At 42.9% G+C, this 23809-nt stretch overlaps 1 protein-coding gene across 4 annotated transcripts in view; it reads left to right on the forward strand.

Annotated features, from left to right (window-relative positions):
- Nucleotides 1-23809, forward strand: part of PFKFB1 (6-phosphofructo-2-kinase/fructose-2,6-biphosphatase 1) — an 85696-nt gene that overhangs the window by 53359 nt on the left and 8528 nt on the right. For 2 of the 4 annotated variants that reach the window (XM_061179485.1, XM_061179484.1), the window contains exons 2-10: nucleotides 5253-5378; nucleotides 9206-9299; nucleotides 10143-10209; nucleotides 11531-11605; nucleotides 12048-12104; nucleotides 14020-14141; nucleotides 17062-17269; nucleotides 20031-20177; nucleotides 23656-23760. In XM_061179485.1, coding sequence (XP_061035468.1) covers nucleotides 5253-5378; nucleotides 9206-9299; nucleotides 10143-10209; nucleotides 11531-11605; nucleotides 12048-12104; nucleotides 14020-14141; nucleotides 17062-17269; nucleotides 20031-20177; nucleotides 23656-23760 — 1001 coding nt within the window. Of the gene's footprint in view, nucleotides 1-5252; nucleotides 5379-9190; nucleotides 9300-10142; nucleotides 10210-11530; nucleotides 11606-12047; nucleotides 12105-14019; nucleotides 14142-17061; nucleotides 17270-20030; nucleotides 20178-23655; nucleotides 23761-23809 lie in introns of all 4 variants that reach the window. The other 2 variants (XM_061179483.1, XM_061179487.1) reach the window with 2 other exon arrangements.

Genomic DNA, 23809 nt, shown 5'->3' on the forward strand with positions numbered 1-23809 from the left:
GTGGTGAGCTCAAGTCCTTCTACTCCACCATCTTGTCTCCAACCCCCATAACCAATCTTCTTTTATGGAGGAACCCTGAAGTATGAACAGGTGGTTTCACACAATTCTAAGGTACAGCTTTCTGGAGGGACAGGAACAGACCAGCAGTTCACTGAGTTCTCATTACCAGGTTCAGTGACACCCCTTGCTCTTCACCACTTCTTTTGGTTCTCCACAGCATACCTTTTCTGGCCCATTTCATGAAAAGGAAAAGTATCATGGAAAATATCCTAGAGGGTAGTTGAAGGCACTAGTGAATGCAGCTCAATGAATACCTGCAGTCGAACCATCCAATTCTGCCTGGCTCATACCTGTTTGGGTTCCCAATGGGCAGTGTTCCCTCTGTTGTCTCTGCACCCTGGAATAATGTGACAAGGTAGCTCCGATACCGTCTGTGCAGGTTTCTCTCTGTTCTGGCTGCTGCAAACTAGCTGCTGCACTCTCCTCCAAGGCTCTGAAGCTCTCCCTCTGTCCTGGCTGATCTCCCTGCATGTGAGGGGACTTTCCAGGGTGTGGGACCTTTTCCTCTTTCACAGCTCCCTCCCAGGTGTGCAGGTCCTGCCCCAATTTCTTTCCCTCTTTCTTTTTTTCTTTTTTCTTTTGTCCTACCCTGTTACATGGAGATTTTCTTGCCCTTTCAGGAGTCTGAGGTCTGAGTCTGCCAGCGTTCAGTAGATATTCTGTGAGAATCATTCCACATGAAGGTGTATTTTTGATGTATTTGTGGGAGGAGGTGAGATTCATATTCTACTGCTCTGCCATCTTGATCTGCTCTCTCATTCAAGAATTTTTATAATAGATAATTTTAGACAATTCCATCGTCTGTGTCATCTCGTCATTCATGTCTTTTGATGGTCTTTTTTCATGTGAGTTGAGATTTCATAGTTATTTGTATCTTGATTGATTTTAGTTTGTATTGTGGACATTGTTAATATCATTTGAGACCAAGAGTATTGTTTTTATCCTATGGAGGTTGATATTTTTGTTTTACCCTTCTGTGTATTGGGGTTCCAACATCAATTAAGGTTTTGAAACTTTCATAGTACTATTTAGACCAGTACGGTGTGTGCACCACCTAGTGGTCAGTGTGGGACTTGGGATGATTCACTTTCCAAATCTTTGGTAGGCTAATTAGGGTCACATCAAAGCACTCACAGATCAAACGTGAACCCAGCGGTTCAAAACCACTTTTTGCAATTTCTTTTCTAAACTGTTCCCTCTCCCATAGTTTTTCAGTACTTTCCATTTCTCTAGGCTCCCATTTTCTGTCCTCTGTTCAGAAACCACCCACTTTCTTGTTAGTATCACTTCCAGAAACAAGTTGCAGGAGAGAGAGAGGAAAAATTAGTATGAAGTTTAGTTTTGTCCCCTTGACGACATGGCTCCACCTAGAGAAAGGACCTTATCCCTGAGATTTTTGATTCCTGGAAGTTCCCTTTATGGACCACTCTTGCTTCTGGACTACTTTTGCTGTCACTACTCCCACTGTGGGACCAAAACAGAAGTAGAGTAAATAAAAACCTGAGGAATTTCTCACATTCTCACATTCTCACATTTAGGAGTTCTCTTTTCCACTCCTTAGGCCATAACATCAAGGCTTCTCCTGTATTGCACTCTGTCTGTTAAACAATGCTCACCTCTGGGTTTCATATCATGTCCAATTCAGGCTTAGGATGCTGGAGGGAAAAAAATAATGTTGAACTCATAACTGTTTAGGTGGTATTTCAAACTCTGATTTTTTCCCAATCCATCTGCCTATATTTACTTTTCAGTTTTCAAATAGGTGTCCATGAATTCTATCAAGGTTTTATATTCGAGTTAGTTAGTGAGAGATAAAAGAAGGTCCCAGAACTGGACCCAGCTGCATGTGTTTTGTAGATGGCTTCTAGTTGATTCTTGCTTTTTTGTCCACTCTGACAATCTCTGTCTTTTAACTGGTGTGTTTAGAAAATTCACATTCAAAGTGATTATTAATACAGTTGGATTAAAATCTACCATCTTGCTGTTTTTCTATTCATTGCATTTGTTCTTTGTTTGTTCTCTCTCTCTCTCTTTCGACTTTTCTTATTTTATTTGAGTATTTTTATGATCCCATTTTATCTCCTCTATTTACTTATCATTTGTATATCTTTTAAAAAAATTTAGTGGTTCCTTAGGGTTTACAATGTACAGTTTAAAATAGTTGGGTTCATCTTCAAATAACACTATATTGTTTTGCATGTAGTCCAAGTACTTTACAATAGAATATTCCCAATCTTACTCCCTTCCCTTGTGTCACTATTGTAATCATTTAATTTTTACATTTGCTATAAACACCCAATACACTGTTACTATTATTGCTTTAAACAGTCAGGTTGTTTTAATTGGAAATATAGTTGACATACAATATTATGTTTCAGGTTTACTACATAATGACTTAACATTTGCATATATTATGAAATGATCACCATGATAAGTCTAGTAACCATCTGTCCCCATACAAAGTTATTATTATTATCAACCATATTCCTTATGCTGCATATTACATCCCTGTGGCTTATTTATTTTGTAACTGGAGGTTTGTACCTCTCAATCCTCTTTACCTATTCACCCCCCACCTCCCCTCTGACAACCATCCATTTGTTCTCTGCATCTATGGGTCTGTTTTCATTTTGCTTTGTTTGCTTTTTTTATTTTTTGGATTTTGCATATAAGTGAGATCATATGGTATTTGTCTTTCTCTGTCTGACTTATTTCACTTCACATAATACCTTGTAGATCCATCCATGTGGTTGCAAAGGTCAAGATTTCATTTTTTATGGCTGAATAATATTCCATTCTGTGTGTATACATATAATATAAAATATATATATATATGTATATATATATATATATGACAGACCTTCTTTATCCATTCATCTATTGATGGACACTTAGATTGCTTCCATATCTTGGCTATTTTAAATAATGCTGCAATGAACAGGGGGGTACATATATCTTTTGTGATTAGTGTTTTTTGTTTTCTTCAGATAAATACCAAAAAGTGGAATTGCTGGATCATGTGGTAGTTCTAGTTTTAAGTTTTTGAGGAAACCCTCACTGTTTCCATAGTGGCTGAACCAGTTTACAATCCCACCAACAGCGCACGAGGGTTCCCTTTTCTCCACATCAGTCAGTTATTTTTTAGAACAATTTAAAATATGGAAAATAAAAAGATATATTTTGCCTTCACGTACTCCTTTTCCAATGCTCTTACTTTAATTATGTAGATCCAATTTCTGACCTATATCATATCCCTTCTGCCTAAATAATGTCCTTTAATATTTCTTATAAGACACGTCTGCTGATGATGAATTTCCCATTTTTGTTTGAAAAAAAGTCTCTATTTTGCCTTTATTTTTGAAGGACATTTTTGCTGAATTTAGAATTGGATTGGCAGGGTTTTTACTTTCAATATTTTAAAGGTTTCATTACACTATTTTTGGCTTATTGACTCTGATACGAAGTCTCATGTAATTCTTCTTGTTCCTCTGTAAGTAAGGTGTTCCCTCCACCCTTTTTCCCTGACTGCCTTCAATATTTTATTTTGCCTGATTTTCTGCAGTTTGAATTTGATATGTCTGGGTGTGGTGTGGCTCTTTTAAAATTTTTATTTACCCTGCTTTGTGTTCTCTAAGATACTTGGATCTGGGGTTTATATCAATTGCTAATTTTGAAAATTTTCAGCAATTATTTCTTCAAATATTTTTTTCTCCATTCTCTCTCTCTTCTCCTTCTAGTATTCTAACTTGATAGTGTCCCAAAGCTCTTGGATGTTTTGTTCTGTTTTTTTTTTTTACCCTTTATTTTTTCTCTGCATTTCAGTTTATGTAATTTCTATTGTTCTAGCTTCAATTTCACTTATTCCTCAGCTGTGTCTAGTTCACTAATAAGCACACTGAAGGCATTCTTCAGATCTGTTAATGTGTTTTTTCTCTTGTATTTACATATGATTCTTTCTTATACATTTTATCCCCTGCTGCTATCTTATCTGATCTTGCATGTTGTCTAACTTTTCCAGTATAGAAAAGTATTTAACCTATTAATCACAGCTATTTTAAATTGCCTGTCAGAAATTCCAACACGTGTCATAACTGAGTCTTGTCCTGATGATTTTTTTGTCTCTTCAGACTATGTTTTTTTCTTTCCTTGATTCTTCCCTTTGTGCTGCTCTCTGGAGGCAACTTACCTCTTGCATTCTTTAAAAATAAAGTCTGCTATTATTTTACTTGATTTATTTTGGCCTTGTAGTGGAGAATAGGGGACTAGGGACATACTATGTTATTTTGATTAAGGCTCAGTCTTAGGCAGGCTTATCCTGAGTCATAGAGGTGTGACTTTCCCAAATGTTCCTGCCCCTTCTCTAAATATAACTGTGGGCCTAGCACATATTCCTATCCCTCCTGGGTTAGAGCATTTTTTCAAATTTTCTCATTCACCTGTGGTGAGTTTCCACCTGTGCCCTCAGTTCCTATTGCCATTCCTTCTGCAGAGCAAGGCTTGTTTTCCCTAGGGGAGATAGAGCAGATTGGTCTGGGCAGAGTTTTAGTGGCGTTGGGTATTCCTCTCTGCTAGCTGCAGTGAATTTCCACCAGTGCGCTCAGACTACAGTTTTATTGCCTTTCCCTGTGAAGGTTAAGGCCTTTGTTCCGCAGTGTATGAAGGCAGAATGCTTTGGGCACAATTTCAGCAATGGATGCTGTTCTGTTTCCCTCCCCAAACCAGAACTATAGGATATCTTTCTGCGGATTCTTCTCATTCTTCCCTGCCAGCACCTGGTGGAGTTCCTAGGGGGAAAGTCTGCAAGAGGATTCAAAACCACCTATGTCTGCAGCCCCCAGGGGTTTCACAATCTCACACTAACACACAACCAACTTTTAGCAATTCATTAACAAATTTTAGCTGTATCTTCTTATGACTTTACATATTATTCAGTAGTATCTGCAAAAGATAAGCAAGTACCTGGGCCCTGTTGCTCCCTGTAGATGCCTGTGTCTACAGATTTTAGGTTAGCATTTTGCACTGCAATCTCAGTTTGCTCATGAATTCAAGAGAGGACAATTTGCAATTTTCCAGTTTTTTTTTCCTTGTTATAATGGTGGGCGAGATGCTCATTCCAATTCTACATCTCTGAGTTGATACCAGAATATCATGTGAACCTGGGGATAAGATTTGAGGCTCTGTTTGTCTTCCAGCATCCATACCCCAGTTTACAAATTCCCCCACGATGGTGATAATGGTGGGTTTACCAGCTCGAGGAAAGACCTACATCTCCACGAAGCTCACACGATATCTCAACTGGATAGGAACACCAACTAAAGGTATGTCCCTGAAACCCTTTGTTCTACAGCCCTCTATAGGCCAATGATGGAAAATACAGTAAGGTAGCTGACCTCAAAAGGGCAAAACCATGAGTACAGGAACGTCTCAAACCATTATTACCAGTATTAGGACTAATACTATTACTGCTGCTGCTGCTGCTCTACTACTACTACTACTACTACCACCACCATCAACACCACCACCACCACCACCACCACCACTAACCTCATAAATTTTTACAATTTCTTAAGTACGTAATCTGTGCCCAATACCGTGATAGGTGCTAAGCATAAGAAAACTAGAAAGATTAAATATCTGTTTTCAAGGAGCTCTATTTTTGTAAGACTTCAAAAAAACCCTATGAGTAACATACTACTTTTATTACCTTTATTATTACTTCTACACCAATAATACGATTCTTATTAGCATTACCATTTCTTCACAACGTTAAGGTTTTCTTTAAACTTGAGGGGTGTGTGGAGTCAAGCACATCAAAGCCCCAGCCTGGAGTCCCCCACAAGGTCTTCAGTAAAGCAGGGCACTTTAGCTCACCTCTCCTGTCCAGAAGGTGTCCGCTCTCTCCAAGCCTCTCCTTAGGTCTGAGCCTATCTGCTCCCCCTCCCCAGCCGGAAGTGATCCTGCCTCTTTCTGCCTCCAGAGGGGTCTCCTTCCCTGCCTGTCAGCCTCCTCCCTCACTCCCTACTTCCAGCTTTCCTTTCTCCCCAATGTGATCTCTTTTCTGCTTACTACCTCTTATTCAGCAATCATTCTTTTCTATTCTCCATTTGATTTCTCTATCCCCCACCCTGTATCCCCATTCCTATTTGATTCCTCTGTTCCCCGTAGGAGCACTGTGTTTCTCTGGGCTCCCACACCAATGCTTCCTACAGACCCCTCTATGCCAACCTTAGTTACATAGTGTGTTGTTGCAGTGTGTTGTGTGTCTGGGTCTCTCTCCCCAGGAGCTGCTCTGGGGTAGGGGACTAAATCATATTAATTTCTATTGCTTAAGTAGGACCAAATTAAGACATTTAGAGTCTCTAAACTCTAAAAGTTAGGGTGCCCCCTGCATCATATGTAATTCAGAATAAAATCAGTAAATGTAAGAAAGTCTACCAAAAGTTTTTATTTATCCCCCAATGACTATATTGATGCTTTTAACGTATATCAACTTAGCTGAAAATTTTTACTGGGACTGTGTTCCTCCTTTACTGGTACACTGGTACACAGGTGCTTAGCCTCTCTCTCTTGTGGAATGGAGCACTGCTCCCCAGTGTGGAAAACAGTTCTTCTTGGGCAATCACTTACTCACTCAGTCAGTAATTATTTGTTGAGCACACAGTTGTGCCAAGGCCCTTGTTGGATGTTGGATCCCTGCCCTCAAAGAACTCACATCTATTTTTTTTTAACTTTATTGGAGTATAGTTGCTTTACAATGTTGTGTTAGTTTCTGCTGTAAAACAAAGTGAATCAGCTATAAGTATACATATATCCCCATATCCCCTCCCTCTTGCATCTCCTTCCCACCCTCCCTATCCCACCCCTCTAGGTGGTCACAAAGCACAGAGCTGATTCCCCTGTGCTATGCGGCGGCTTCCCACTAGCTATCTATTTTATATTTGGTAGTGTATATATGTCAATGCTACTCTCTCACTTCGTCCCAGCTTACCCTTTCCCCTCCCCGTGTCCTCAAGTCCATTCTATACGTCTGCGTCTTTATTCCTGTCCTGCCCCTAGGTTCTTCAGAACCTTTTTTTGTTTGTTTTTTAGATTCCATATATATGTGTTAGCATACGGTATTTGTTTTTCTCTTTCTGACTTACTTCACTCTGTATGACAGACTCTATTCTTAAGTTCTAAAACACCCATGTAGGAAGGACTAGTATTATCATCATTCCACAGTTGATGAAATTAATGCCCAAGAGGTGACGTGTCTTATCTAAAGCCACATGGTCACTAAGTGATGGAACCAGAATATGAACCCACATCTGGTTGATTCCAAAGCCTGACACTCACTGTGGCAGGTCTGATACTTGGTGCTACTGATGGGAAGAAGAAAGAACCCACATTGGCCCTGTACTCTCCTCCACGCTCTTCCTCTTATTTCCCTTGACCATACCAACACCCTATCTCTCTGCCCCCTTCCTTCCCTCTCTCCAAGTATTCTCCTCCCCTTCTCCCATTTCTTCTTTCTCTTCATGTACTTTGTCTTTCTCTAATTCACTGGTGAAGAGTTCCCCAGTGGTTTTCCATGTGCCAAAACCCATACTATGCACTGGAGATGCAAAACTGGATGAGATTCACAACGTGTCCTTGAAGATTTCTCCATCTGGCTGGGATGCATAAGAATACAACATGTCACTGAAGAATCCCAGAGCAGGGTACTGAGGGGCCTCACAGAGGAAATCACCTTCTAGAAGGCAGTGAAAGCTTCCAGATAGGGTGTATTTGAGCTGGGTGTGTCCTGTGGGAGGAGTAGAACACTGGCAGAAGAGAAGGGAAGAAGGAGTAGTTCTTGTAGGACTGCAGGCTCTGAGGAGCCTCTGCTGAGCATAGGGGCACATGGGACGGTGGCAGATGGGTCGCTGCTCTAATGCACCTGCTTCCCACCTGCTCCACTTGCACAGAGGCCCTCAGAGTCATGTTTCAAATGCAAAGCTGACCATATCTATAGCCACCAAGGGTTCCCTTGGCCTGCAGGTTTAAATCCAAGCTCCTTAGCCTATCATTCAAGGCCCTCCACAGTCAGCTCCTGACAGCCTCACAGGCCTCAGTCACAGTGGATGACTCATGTTCTGACTCCTGCCAATGCCATACGTTTGCTCAAACTCTTCCTTTACCTGGAATGTCTTTGTTCCCCTCTCCCACACCCCATGCCTGCCAATAAAAGGCCTGCCTTCCTATAAAGACTGGTACAAATGCTGTTTTTCCCAAGAAGCCATCTGAGATCACCCCAAGATTAGTTAGTCTTTCTTTCCTCCTTGCTCTTTTGCATGGCTCTGTCAGAGCACTTAACAAACTGGGTGAGAGCTCTCTGTTTACTGGCTTACTGTTTACTCTCTTTCCTACATGCTAGATTGTGAGCTCCTTGGGGCCCCATCATGCAGATCTGGTTCATCTCTGACACCCCAGAACTCATGTCCTGATTCACAGAATAGACATGAGAAACTATTTATTGGTTGAGTGAAGAAAATATTACATTACCTCTTTGCCTATTATCCCCTCTTTCCCCCTTTCCTTCCCTCCTCTCTGATTTTTCACCATTACAAATGAGAAACTGTGGCCTAAAGAAGGCAATAAATCTAGATTCTCTGTCTTGATACAGAAAATGTAACAACATTGGACTAGGTTTCAGGAGGCCCAGTCTAGTTATGTCCCCAGCTGACTCAATGTTTGACCCTTGATGACTGATTTTACTCCCTGGGTCCCAATTTTTTTATCTTTCCAATGCAGTAATGTACAGAACACAGTAATTATGTATAGTAATACTATGGGCATTAAAAGTTTTGGAGTTTATGATAAAATTGAATAGTGGGAAGATCACCAGCTTTGGAAGCAAACAGTCCTGGGTTTGAATCCCAGCTCTCCACTTATTAACTATGAGAGTTACTCCCTTGATTTCCTCATTTATAAATGGGAATGATGATTCCTACTTTTCAGGGTTGTTGTAAGGAGTAAATGAGCTGGTAGCCATAATATGAAGCTTTGTAAACATATTATATAGCTACAAACTATACCTTCTTTTACCTCTGAGCTACCTCCCAGAAAGGACATTATTTTGCCACTGGGATCTTCCCAACCTCTTCACCAGGGCTCCTGCTTTCAGTGTTTAATTTAGGCCAGTATCGACGAGAGGCAGTGAGCTACAAGAACTACGAATTCTTTCTCCCAGACAACATGGAGGCCCTACTTATCAGGAAGTGAGTACCTAATATTTTAAAGACCTGTGCTGCCCCCTGGCTGAGGGAGGCCTTTGTTCAAATGATGGGGGAGTAGGACAGAGCAACTTGGGTTAACGAATAGTCCATCTAGACTCTCAAAGGGTGGTTAAGACAGCCCTTCTACTATCTTAACCGAAGCTTATTTCTGGTCATATCCATCCCCTGCTTAAGAACTTTTAACAGTTTCCTACTTCTGACAAGAGAGAGTGGAAACTTAGCCTAGAATTTAAAATAAGAGTCTCAGTAGCTTGGCCCACTCCAGTCTTATCCATTCAACCTCAAGTTGTCTCTCCTCTACAAGACTCTGAGCACTTCCAGAACAGAGCCTGGGTCTCATTTTTTGATCCATATCCTCTTAATAGAATTCAGCAAAGAGTAATCACTAAACAGATTTTTGCCAAAAGCATAAATACATTTCCACATTCTTACCTGTGCTTGCCCTGTTACACATGCCAGGAATGCCTTCTCTTTCACAGACCATATATTCAGGCTCTTCTTGGGTTCAAGAACCAATTCAGCTTGAGCGCTATTAGTTCAAGGTTTGGAGCCCTTAATATTATGGCTCTGTCATTAGTCAACTTTTCCTGGGTATGTTACTTTATACCTGCACCTATGATGTCTACACAGAGCCATTTTCAACTGTGTGACCTCTCTGTGCTTGTCATAGTACCTAGAATATAGGACACCCTTTGTAGATATTCAACAGATGAATAATTTAATGTAGGACATCTGAGAGATAGTGCAAAAGATAATGCAGAAAAATAGAGAGGAACCCATCTTGGGTATAATGGTTGTTTCTGTTCCTTTCTTCATCTTTTTCAGGCAATGTGCCCTAGCAGCCCTGAAAGATGTCCATAACTATCTCAGCTGTGAGGAAGGTCATGTTGCGGTAAAGAAATTTGCATTTTCTCTTAGGTTTCTGCTGGGATGGAGAAGAGCTAATATATATTGAGCATTTACTATGTTCTAAACATTGTTCTAAGCATTTTGCACATATTTATTTAATTCCACCCTCCCCCACGAGATAGGTATTGTTATTATACTCCGTTTTATAGCCCAGAAGAATGTCGTGCAGAGAGATTAAATAATTAAATATTTTACCAAGGCGGCAGGCCAGAACTGGAATACAGGTTGTATAGCTCCAGAATCTACACTCCTTTTTTCTTTCTTTTTAAAAAAAAAATTATTTATTTATTTATTTGTTTGTTTGTTTGTTTGTTTGTTTATTGGCTGTGTCAGGTCTTAGTTGCGGCACATGAGATCTTCGTTGAGGCATGCAGGATCTTTTGTTGCAGCACGCGGGATCTTTCATTGCGGTGCATGAGCTATTCACTGCGGTGCACAGGCTTCTCTCTCATTGTGGCATGCGGGTTTTCTCTTCTCTAGTTGTGGCACACAGGCTCCAGGGTGCATGGGCTCTGTAGTTGTGGCACGCGGGTTCCAGAGAGTGTGGGCTCTGTAGTTTGTGGCACGCAGTCTCTCTAGTTGAGGCACGCCAGCTCAGTAGTTGTGACACATGGGCTTAGTTGCCTCGCGGCATGTGGGATCTTAGTTCCCTGACCAGGGATCGAATCTGCATCCCCTGCATTGGAAGGCTGATTCTTTACCACTGGACCACCAGGGAAGTCCCCAGAATCTACACTCTTAACCAGTATACACTACCACTCCATCCCCAAGAATTCAGCAGGACTACACTAGAATTTGACTGCAATACAAACATTTTTAAGTTCTAGAGATTTAGCTAAACATTTAATCAATTTAATCTCATAGACCTTTGGGATTTGCAAATTCTAAAAGGGCTTCAAAGAGCTCCAAAGTGATAGGGAAGGAGGAAGCTTCACCTAGGAGTTGAGAGAATCAGTTCCAGCTCTGCTTTGTCAGAGTTTGTGACAGTTTTTCTCTCTGTGACGTTGGTTAAGGCAAACCCTTCCTCTAAGCCTCAGCTACTTTACCTGTAAAATAACCCTAATAAAACCCCACCATTTTCCTCTTGCTTTATTATGTCTACAGAGTCTGCTACATTTCTGGGCAGGCAGTGAGGGCTCAATGAGTGCTTGAGAAATTGATATAAGCCATTTCCAAATCCTTCAAAACCCTGTTCAAGTTTTATCCCCTTCTGGAAGCCCTCCACTTAGCACAGGGATGGTCAAAGAGTAGGCATTCCATCAGAGCCAGATTCAGAGCAAACCAATCTCATCGTATGCCTCTAGGTTTTTGATGCCACCAACACTACCAGAGAACGACGGTCACTGATTCTGCAGTTTGCTAAAGAACATGGTTACAAGGTAGAGTAACTCTCCAACTCTTACCTAGAGCCTACTCATTTAACAAACACCAAAGAAAGGCAAACCAGGGGATGCAGAGATGTCAAATCAGCGATCATAGGGTCAGCATTTTAATTTAGTTGTAGGGCTTTCCAGATCACAGTTAGAAGCAGCAAAACAGAACAGAACAGGAAAGAAGAGGTGCCACTTTAGGCAATGGAAGATAATTGCTGACAAGCTGACACTGTGGGGGTGGGTATGAGGAAAGAGGAGAGAGAACCACTACAATTCAGGGCCAATCTGCCTCATAAAACTCAGAATCCTGAAAGCACCACTGTATAAAATTATGTTGTCAGAGATACCTCTAAAGATGACTCAGAGCCATTGAGAAGGGGTCAAGCTATGTTTGACTCCTACCAAACATAATTCCTTGCTGGAAATCTTTCTTCTGTTTCTTTTATAGGTCTTTTTCATCGAGTCCATTTGTAATGACCCTGACGTCATTGCAGAAAACATCAGGGTAAGGAGCACCAGTCACCTTTCCTTCTTATTTTGTCTCAGGTTTGGATCATACCTAGAAATACCTCTGTGCAGTTAAAGGAGGTATTCTTCCCTGAGCTTCTCCTCCCACTTCCTATAGGAAGTATTCCCTGACCACCCTGGCATACAATGATTCTGTGAAATTCCTTTAAGTATTGGAGAGGAAACTAAGGTTCCAAGAGGAGAAGTAAGTTGTCAAGGGTTCATACAGCCAGGAAGAGGTAGAACTGGGACTGGACCTCAAGCCTGGATGTCTGCCTTGAAAGCTCTTTTTTCTGCCCCACAATTCATATCAGAGCTATCACTGCTCTTTTCTACAGTTTCTAGGCATGTGGTCTAGATTTAGATCACTCACTACATTTTATTGTTCCCTATTTCATTAAATTACTGTATCTTAGGGACAGAGGAGACCTTAAAGGTCACATCCTTCAACACTTCATCAGAAACTTGAAATCTTAGCTAATTGTTAGTGCAGATTTTCTTTTTGTACCTCCAGTGTGGAAGCTCATTCCCTTCATTAAGTGCAGTCCAATCAAGCTGAAATCTGCCTCCCTGTAATTTCCACTCATTGGTCCTAATTTTGCCTCTTGAGGCATAGAATATGTCCAAGTCCTCTCTTTCCTTTTCATCCATCCACCTATCCATCCATTTGTTGATTAAACATTAATTGAATACATACACCTGGGCTGAACCATTCTGGGTACTAGAGACAGAAATAGATAGAGAAGAGCCTGGCCCCTGAGCTCACAATCTAGTGAGGGAGACTGACAATTTTATAGACATAATTCTGTGAGATCAGTGATGAGATGAAGAAACAAAGGAGGCTGTGGCAGCACAGTGTTGAGGACCTAACCTTGCATGGGAAGGCTTCTCAATGAAGGTAATAGCTGACCTGCATCTTGAAGAATGCATAGGAATTTGGCAAGTAAAGAATGGAAAATAGGGGGATAGCATATACTAAGTATGGCATCTATGGGGAACTAGAAATAGCTTAGGTTGTCTAAAGCAAAGTGTGTGGAGGTCTAGAGGAGCAATGGGAGAGGAGGATGAAGAAATCATTTGGGGCCCAATCATAACAAGCCATGAGTCACCTGCTAAAATATTTCATACTTTGTCCTAAAAGATGTGAGGAAATGGTGAAGGGTTTCAAGCAGAGGAATTCCATATTCAGATGTGCATGTTAGAAATATCCTTCTGGCTGCTAGTATGGGAAAGTAACTAGACTATAGACAGAGTAACCAGTCACAAAGCTAGAGTGAGAATCCAGGAAAGAGAGAATGGAGGCCAGTTGGAGAGATATTTAGAAGATACAGTGGGGAAGATTTGGTACCTTCTAAGAGGTAGGGGATGATAGAAAGAGACACATCTAGGATGACTCCCAGATTCATTTTAGGCTCAGGTGACTTGAGTAGATGATAGTGACATTCACTGAGATGGGGAATGTGGGTGGAGAAGGTAGATATATTAAGGGATTAGGAGTTGCCAGTCCCTCAGAAATCTAAAGCCAATATATGCCATGTTATCCCAGTAAACACTCAATATATGTAAGCCATTATGACCCCCGGCCAAGATCTCCTGTTCCTCTTCTTCAACCATTTCTCACACCACAATTTCCAGGCCACTTATAAATGTTTCTCTTAAACAGTGTGTGAACTGAATATAATGTAACAGACCTTGTTTGAGCACACACGGATAAGGAATGAGGAGTTAACACAGTTCAGATTCTCTTCAAATGACTGATTTTGTAAACTTGGGCAAGACCCTTTCTCCAAGTCTCAACTTCCTCATCTTTATGATGAGGAATGTTGTACTCAGTGATCTCTAAGGGCTCTTCCCAAGGGCACTGTCAGAGTCTCTGTCTCCCGTGGTTCTTCCGTCTTTCTCCCTTCTTCCAGCAAGTGAAACTTGGCAGCCCTGATTACATAGACTGTGACCATGAAAAGGTTCTGGAAGACTTTCTAAAGAGAATCGAGTGCTATGAGGTCAACTACCAACCCTTGGATGATGAACTAGACAGGTAAGAACCCAGAACCCCAAAGTAAAGGTCAGGATCCTTAGTCCGGTTTTGATGTCCTGTAGGACCTGGAGGAATTCCTTCCTTCTCTGGGCCTCAACTTTATTTGTAACATCAGGAAACTGTACTTGATTTGTCTTCAAGGGTCCTCCCAGCTCTAATTATCCATGAGGTGGTGATTCCTTGATGTGTAAGGTGTTCATAATAGGCTTGAAGTAGTGTTTTCCTGAACAATATGGACATATTAGGACCCTGATCTCAGGGGGGGAAATGCCTCTCTCCTGTGGTTGTTGCTATTATGTTTTCAAAAGTATTCTTCACACATGGATGACATTTCAGTTTCCAAACATGTTCACCTTTTTTGTTTCATTGAATCCCCTCGGCATCCCTGTTAAGGAGGCTGAAATAAGTCTTATGATCATAAATTTTCAAGAAGAGGAAATTGCATCTTAGAGAGCTGAAACCACTTGCTCAAGCTTCCACCACAAGTCAGGGTGTAGAGCTAGGATTCTAACCACATATTCTGTTTCTTAATCATGTCTGTTTTCACAACATGCATGCACCTTCAATCAATAAGTATTTGGATTCTTTGGGCTATGGTGTACATCGGGGGTGTAAATAAGGGAAAGAGAGGTAGGTTCTATCTTCAGGTAGCTTCCATAGTGCTTTGACATATGGGAAGATACATGAAAAATATGAAACTTTCATTCATAATACCAACTAAAGATTGGAGAGGTGTTAGCTGGCAGTACAGGGAAGATGTGAGTTTTAGATGTAGGGTGTACCCAGAACCTCACTTTCTTTCAAAATGGATTGTGATGAGAAGAGACCCTGGTCACTCAGACCCTTTGGGTTCCAAGTAACAAGTATAAGGAGGCTGCTAACAGTCATCACCACCCTAAGATGTTTAAAGAGCATCATTCCAACTTTGTCCAACCAAAGTCCCCAGAGGTGAGCATTGTTACTGCCTCACTTCTTAGATGGGGAAACAGACCCAGGGCAGGGCAAGGGCTTACCTGAGGCCACACAATGAGTGAGTAGCAGAATATATACTCAAATTCTTGTCTTCAAACTTCCATCATGGTTATCCTCCTCCCACATCCCTATATCATAAAAAGTGTCACATGAGGCTTAGACACTCAGGGCAAGGGGCAGGACCTTGTGTACAATTGTGAATATTGTTCACTGTGCCAGGTCACGGGTACACTTACTTTTCTCACCAAGACACGTGTACTGGAGTGGGGGAAACTTTTTCAAATTTCCACAAAGGCACTGTATGAATAGTAGCATATGGTGGAAGAAGTTTGAAGGAGGGGAGCTAAAATGAAAGAACAACATTGAGAAAGCCCCTAGCCTTTGGCCTAGACTGCTGCAGGTACTCGGTGTTTGATGAATCAGTTTGGGTCTGAAGACAACTGATTCTGAAAGTTGGCTTTATCTAATCGTTTTTCCATCAACAGACATTTACAATCCATGCATCAAGGCCCACCCCTAAGCTGTGCCCTAGGAACCCAAAGAGGGAAGGGCTATCTATCTCTGTTCTGATAGAATGCCCACTTGGTTGAGGAAGACAATGAGTATGCAGTTGACCAGAATTGTGGGGATGGTAAAGCAAGTGGGGTGGGGGAACACAGAAGAGGGGACCCAGTCCAACTTGGAGGAAAAGGTCTGGAAGAGCATGTTTACCCAGTAGGTAGACTAGACATGCGTTTAGGGCACCAGCAAGGTAGAGTCCACCAAAAATAAGAAAAAATATTCTTGAAAGCTTTTAATAGTTTGTATTTCAAAAACAGCATCAAGGTAGTCAAAACAGAAAAAAATATAACCAGAACTCAGTAGAACTTCTTCATGTTATAATATAGCTTATAATTTTTATTTTAAATTACACATGATGGGGGTAAGCATTAGCTACTATAATACTTTTGATGTGAAGTACATTTAAATGACTTCACATGATCCTGGGCTCAAAGAAAACTGTCTAAAGAGAGTGAATGTACTGGTTCTTGAAGGATGGATGCATAGGAGTTCAACTTTGGAAATCAGGCAAATAACATCTTTTCAAGGAAAGAGAACAGTACCTTGTAATGGCCTAGTTAAATCTGAATAAAAGTAGAGGAGTACAGAGAATATTTCAGCAAAAATATTAAGGCTAGAATGAAACTGAGAAGTTATGAGCATGGACATGGAACACTGAGGTGAGGCAAAGCAGGACCAGTGTATGAAGGCACCTAGAATGTCAGACTAAGCTACGGAATTTGGAAGTTCTCCTAGAGCCACTCAGGACCTAGTGCCAGGAATAAGGCAACAAGGCTACATCAGATATTTTCTACTTAGGTTCTGAGAGTCATAGATGAGATGGTTGGAGAGTTTGACATTAGGCAAATCAATTCCTCTCTCTGTGTTTCAGTTTCCTCACCTATCAGCGATAATAATCTCTGCTTCCTAGGATGGTTATGAGGATTTATGCACTTTGAAGCCCCCACCCTTGCCAGATGCACACACACACACAAAATGGTCAGCAAATGCAAGTGGCCTGTGAGATGTTGGAGACAGTCAGGGACACAAAGGATTACTGTTTCTCTCTGAGTATGTCAGCAGTGTGAACCACAAAAGAGAGAACCCTAGATGCCTGAAGTGTGAGGAGTGAAAGTAAAAAGACAGTCTGGCTCAAACTGAGATTGAGGAAAGGAGACAAAAGGAGATGGTAGCAGGCAGTGAGCTCCTCAGAGTGGCCAGGAACCAAGTCTCTAGAACAGGTACCCAGAACAGGGCAAGGCATAGCACCTTGTTAGAGGAAAGGTAGGTGAGAGCTGGGTTATGGAGGAGGCTTGAAGGCAGGGTGTGTGGTTGGGGCTTTCTCTTGGGATCAGCCTCTCCACCATCAGCCCCTGAGCTGCCCTTGCTCCTGCTTGGGCTGGCCCAGCCACCTGTCCTACATCAAGATCTTCGACGTGGGCACACGCTACATGGTGAACCGAGTGCAGGACCACATCCAGAGCCGCACAGTCTACTATCTCATGAACATCCACGTCACACCCCGCTCCATCTACCTATGCCGGCACGGTGAGAGTGAACTCAACCTCAGAGGCCGCATCGGAGGTGACTCTGGCCTCTCAGCTCGGGGCAAGCAGGTAGGGATGGCCCCATGCACTCAGAGGTGTTGGCTGAGCTGGTCCAGGTGGGCTGCGGGTTGGTGGGGTGGCTGCTGCCTGGGTCCTGAGGATGGGGGTACTCAGTGGCAGCATAAAGGCAGGTTCTGGTCACTCTTGCTCTTCCACCCCATCAGCCACTCAGTTTTGACCCATTGAATAACTCCCAAGTGCCAACAGCATCTGCAAGTCCGATGGCTTGGTCCTGGTGCTCCAGGCCTTCCCAGATCTGGCTGCTCCTCCAGCCCCATTACAATAAGCACCCTCTCTCTTGCCTGACTGGTCCCCTCATCTTTCTCACAACTCTGTGCTTTTGCTTGTGCAGTTTCCCCACCGAGGCTGTCCTCCTCTGTCCCCTCTGTCAGCTGGTGACCATCATTTGCACAGATAGCTGCCTTAAAGTGCCCCACCTTTGAATCCGTCTTCTCGTCCATTACTCAGGGCTGATGCTACTCCCCCAAACCCCCACTACAGGTCATCACAGGGTCAGCACTTGTCCCCCACCAGTTATCGCTTCTTTTCTGCCCTCCCTCCTCCACCCCTTCCAGGACCCATCTCCTGCTCCATGAGCTGGTCCAGGAAGCCCTCCCCTGTCCTTTCCTGCCCTCCTAGACAGGTCACCTGGGCTCCATCCCCCCCAGTTCTGGCCCATCTCTGACCCTCACGGTGGGAGTCTCTTCTTTGTAGCTGAGAATAGTGAGCTGCACATTATGGGTGCTGGCCAATTAAAGAGACACATTTTCCCATGTTTGGCCCTGTCCCTGGGCTTGTTAACACAGTTATTGTTCTTGCTGGGAGGATGGCTTGGGGTGGAACAAGTGGGAAAATGAGGTGCAGGAGGGAGGGAGTGTCCTCTTTTATTGGACACCTCTGCACATTCATGGCACCATCTGCTTCCACATGTGTGGCCTCATTTAATCTTCACAACAGCTCTGTGGGGTGGCCATTACCGTCACTGATTTATGGATGAGGAGGCTGAGGCCCACACAGGAACAGAGAGTGGCCCCTGGTCACACAGCCAGTAAAGGACAGAGCCAAGACTGAAAACCAGGCCTTCATGCTTGCTCCTCAGCCTCCCCCACTGCAGAGCTGGCAGTGTCACAGGCAAGGCATCGCACCGGAAGACCTGGTCCTCCTGGATCATTTTTTGTTACCTTCAGACTGGTAGCCTCCCCTCGAGGTAGACTCTGACCTCTGACTCTCGCCTCTCTCGCAGAGTCAGAGATCACTGGAGGAGCCACCCTAGCCCGTGGCACCACCTACAGCCAGGGATCTCTTGGTTAGGGCTGTCCGTGGCTTTGCCTGCACAATTTAGCACCCAGTTTGGACACGTGGCCATCTCCACCCAACATGCCTCCTTGAACACAAGTGTGCGCATGTACATGCACACGCCTGGCCCCAACCTTCATGATAAAGGGCACAGTGCACCATGCATTGTTTACAAAGCACTTTCCCATCAACTGTCACCCACCACCAATCACAGTAGCTCTCACTTACTATGTGCCAGGGAGCGCTCTGGGTGCTCCCCGTCCACTATCCAACGTGACACTCACAGAGACCAGGCTGAGTGAGCTAATGCTGTTTGCATTTTATAGGCAGGAGATATGAGGCCAGAGACGGCCAGGGACATGTCCCAGGCCACACAGGCATAACCCCCATCGTCTGTCTCCCAGTCAGCACTCCTTCCACCAGAGCACACTGACTGCTGACTCATAATCCATAATTAGAATGTGTGTACACAATGCCTATATTTGTACATAAAAATGTGTGCCTGTATCTGTACATTTGTGCAGATGTTCCTCACACACCATCTGTGATGAATAACATGCCTATATGCAGAAGAAAAGCGAACCACTTGCTCATCTGGGCTCCCACAAACCTAAAAGTGGTTCCTTTTGGTGCTGTCCCTGTTTCCCTCACTGGACTGGCCATGTCTTAATAACAGGACACCCCAGTACCCAGCACATGGCCACACACACTCAGTAAATGTTTGAATGCCCTTAGAACCTGGGTACCAGCTCCCCTGCTCAAACAATGAGAATTCACAGGGTCAAAGAGAAATGTACCCCACATCCCACCCCCATACACTTCCAGACCACACTCAGAGTACCCAGAACACTAGAATTTCCTGCCCAGAGTCTGCTTCCATTACCTACACGGGCACATCCCAGAGTCTATTCACCTGAGAAAAGGCCACGTCACAGAAGTGTTCACCCCTAGGCAAAGGGGTGGCCAAGGGGTTACTGTTTGTGTGTCATGGAGATTGGTGGAGATATGGTATGGACAGAACTTGTTCCTGTGACTGGATTATCCATAAACGTGTACTCAAGGCACCTAGGAGTGCAGGATGGAGCAGAAATGGGAAAAGGAGGGAAGTAGACTATGAGTGGAGTGCTTCCATTTGTACTTTTGTCCCAGGCTCCACAAATGTTAGAGGTGGGCTGTTTGAATGAATGAACAATCAAGTAGGGGGTTCTGTGAGCAAACATCAGTGAACACACACACACACACACATATGCACATATACACACATAAATACACATATTCTTCTCTATTCCCTTGGTCCTTAGTCACATGGACAAGAGTATGACTTTTTATAAATTGGGACTATTTAAACTCTACTTTTGCTTGTTCATCATCACTCCATTATTTGTGGCAGATCTGAAATTCTTCTCATGGTCACCCTGTCTTCTTTCATCTCTCTTTCTCCCCTGCTCTCCTCTTTTGCACCCCTACTCCCCAGTATGCCTATGCCCTGGCCAACTTCATTCAGTCCCAGGGCATCAGCTCCTTGAAGGTGTGGACCAGCCACATGAAGAGGACTATCCAGACAGCTGAAGCCCTGGGTGTTCCCTATGAGCAGTGGAAGGCCCTGAATGAGATTGATGCGGTGAGATGGAGGGGGATGGATTTCCTGGTGGGTGGTGACGCTTGACTCTAGGCTTATCCCCTGGATTGCCTCTACTCTGGCTCATATGGGGAACCTAATTAATTCAACAAACATTTCTTGCACTAAACACTGTTCTGTGTCTTGGGGATCCAGTGAAGGCTAGAACAGACAAGGTATTTACTCTCATGGAGCCCAAAGGCAGACTGTGAATAAGACATTGCATTGCATGTGACAAAAGTTTGTGAGAGGGGAAGTACAAGGGACTATAGAGTCTCAGAAGGTGAGGGTACTCTTGACAAGACAGTGGTGGAAGATTTAGAAGGAAAGCTTCCTAGAGGAAGCTGGAGATGAGACAAGAAGCAGGCAAAATGGGCTGGGGTGAGGGAATAATTTTAATTCGAGAAATAGGGAACAGTTCATGTGAAAGCCCAGAGGTGAGAAGAGAGCATGACATGTTTAGGGAACTGAGGAAAAATAGCAGAGAGTCTGGGACAATGAGTGTGAGGTATGGAGAGAAGGGAGATGAGGTTGGAAAGGAAGACAGCTTATAGGGCTTTATAGTCCATGTTGAGGGATTTGGATGCTGCCCTAAAAATGGGAAGCCATTGATGTGGTCTAAGTCAAGGAAGAGTGGCCTGAATGTGATTCACATTTTCTTAAAAAAAAAGACCACTCTGGTCATGTGTGGAGACTAGGTGAGAAGAAGGCGAGAATGAGAATGCATACCAGTATGGAGATGGCTGCATTAGTCTAGGCAAGAGGTGAGGGTGTGATGGCCAATATGTATATTGGAGATGAAATGAAGAAGAAAAATTTGGTAAATATTTCATCTGACCCTCGTGACATGGCAGTCTCTCTTTAGAGTCAGGTTTTTCCATGAGCTTTTTGAGAAGGTGTTTCCTCTCCATTTTCTCACCTGCACTATAGGTACACTGACCTCAGGTTAGACACTAAAGTAAAAGCTTCACCACAGATGTAGATAACTTGTGTGTAGGTAGGTTAAACTGATTGCCTGCTAGATAAATACAGAGAAGTATGTTTGTGTATACATAATACATATATGCTTAACTGTAGATGTACAGAGACACACATATTTAGAAAAGGGATATACAGCATTGTTATACATGTCACATATATTTGTTATAAAATACATGCAAGCAACAGTTCATCATAATTGTTCAGTTATTGTTTGTTTCTGGCCCACATGTGGTGTAAACATTTATTGGATACCTACTCCATTTCAGGCTCTGGAGTAGTGCTGGAGACAGAGATTGGTTCCTGTCTTCACTGGGTTTTCAGAAAAAAACAGGGTAGACAGAGGAATGCAAAATAGCGTGTGTGATACAGGCTCTGATGAGTTAGAATGTGGGCACACAGATGTTGGGACAAGGCATCTGACCCAGCCATGATCTGCCTAGAGGAAGTGATGCCTAGCTAAAGCCTAAGGGGTGAGTAACAGTGAGCCAGATAAAGAGGATCAGGGATAGTATGTCATGCAGAGAAAGCAGCATAAGCAAAGACGGAATTCTCTGTGTGTGTGTGTGTGTGTGTGTAGAACTACTAAGGTCATAGCAGTGGAGATGGAGAGGGAAGAAAAAGGAATAGATCTGAGAGAAATTTAAGAGGTAGAATCTCAGAAATTAGCTATGAGGGGATGGGTAAGGAAGAATTTAGAATGATGTCTAATTTTCTGGTTGCTTTTCCATTCAGTAATATATTAATAATTAGATATATTAATCTAATAATATTAGATTAAATTAATCTATTTAAATTACTATATAATCAAAATAATATTAATTAATATAATAATATATTCCATTGATTGAGTTTTCAAAATGTGCCTTGTACATTCTGTACTAGTCTCTTTTACATATATTATCTCTAATATTCAAACTACTGTTGTGAGGTAGTTATAATTATCCTTATTTTGCAGATGAGGAAAATAAAATTCAGAGAAGTTAAGCAATTTTCCTTAAGTCAATAAAGAGTCAGTGGCCACTTCCACAGGCAACAGGCTCCCAGCATGCCTCAGAATAGAAAGTCAAAGCCAATCTGGAAGGACCTTGTGTATATACAGGGTGCACTTTCTCCTATGGACAGTGTCAGTTGCAGGTTTGACACTGCCTGTCTTCTTGTAGGTTGGGGCAGGGGTGAACCTAAACCCTCAGGGAAGCTTGGTTGATGGCTCAAAAGACAACAACCAGAGCACATTGCTCCCCTACAGGAAGGTCTACTTGGAATCTACACAACCAGAAGGAAATCTTACAAACCCAACATCACTTCCCACCTCTACCAGCAGCCACCTCACTTCTGTGGATTTCTCAGTGGGAACTCATTCTCTGAGCCCTTGATTCCTTCTTTGGGTGTGGAGAGTGTATCTCCCCAAGGACCACTCTGAAACTGTTAAGAATTTACTAATTCTTGCCTTCTGAGAAGTCTGTGGATACCTGTTTCTTTATCTGCCAGAGGTCCTGGAGCAGAGGTGTGGGCAGGAGGGATGGGAAATGCTATAACACAAGAAAGCACTGCTGTGGATGTGTGCACATACGTGCACCTGCCTACACAGTCACAGACATCCACCATAGGTATGTTTACACTCACAGACCTGCACTTCACAGACACATGGACCCAGTAGTCAAACACAGGTTCCCTCTCAGATGCATCTACCAATCATATTTGCACCATTCATGCACACACATACACACTTACAGAGAGACACACCTAGGATACATATCACACTCACCGTAGACACACATGTAGTCTTTGCATATATCTACATCACATAGACACATAGAGGCATACCGGGGACATATAAACAGTACAGACACATAACCTCAATCATATTACCACAGATTCACGCAGACCTCAGACATAGGTACACAGATACTCACACATATAATCAGGGACATACACACTCACAGATACACATACCACAGACACACTGAGACCCACATGGAGAGACAGACGACAGAGACACCCATGCAGGCACATTCTTAGATGATCAGACAGTCTGTATGCACACACACTCACACCAATACACTATACATATGCTGAGACAAATACACAACCAACAGCATAGGACCTTAAACATACCACAACTACACACCATAAGCATGCTGCACACACACAGATAAACACAGTCACAAATCCCCACAAATTTATAAAAATACACACTCATATATACAAAGTACACCTATAAACCTATTGGGACAACCATAGAGAAACACCACAGATACCCACCATACACTCAGCCTGAACACACCTATACACATGCACTCATTCTCACATCCACACAGCTACACACCTTGTGCATACATACACACATACATTCAGACAACAGACGCAGACCTAGAGCTGTGTTCACAGAAACCCAGGTGCTTGTGTGCTAACGTTCCACAATCATTGGCTTCAGAACTATGGTAAAGGCTGTGGGGATTTCAACTTGTGAATACTTTTGTTCCCAAATAATTTTTCTCAGGGTGTCTGTGAGGAGATGACCTATGAAGAAATCCAAGAACACTACCCTGAAGAATTTGCACTACGAGACCAAGATAAATATCGCTACCGCTATCCCAAGGGAGAGGTAAGGTTTGGAGGGGTGGCCAGACTCTTAGGACTCCTCCCCAGTATCT

This window comes from Eubalaena glacialis, chromosome X, assembly GCF_028564815.1.
Source record: "Eubalaena glacialis isolate mEubGla1 chromosome X, mEubGla1.1.hap2.+ XY, whole genome shotgun sequence".
Classification (NCBI taxonomy): Eukaryota; Metazoa; Chordata; class Mammalia; order Artiodactyla; family Balaenidae; genus Eubalaena; species Eubalaena glacialis.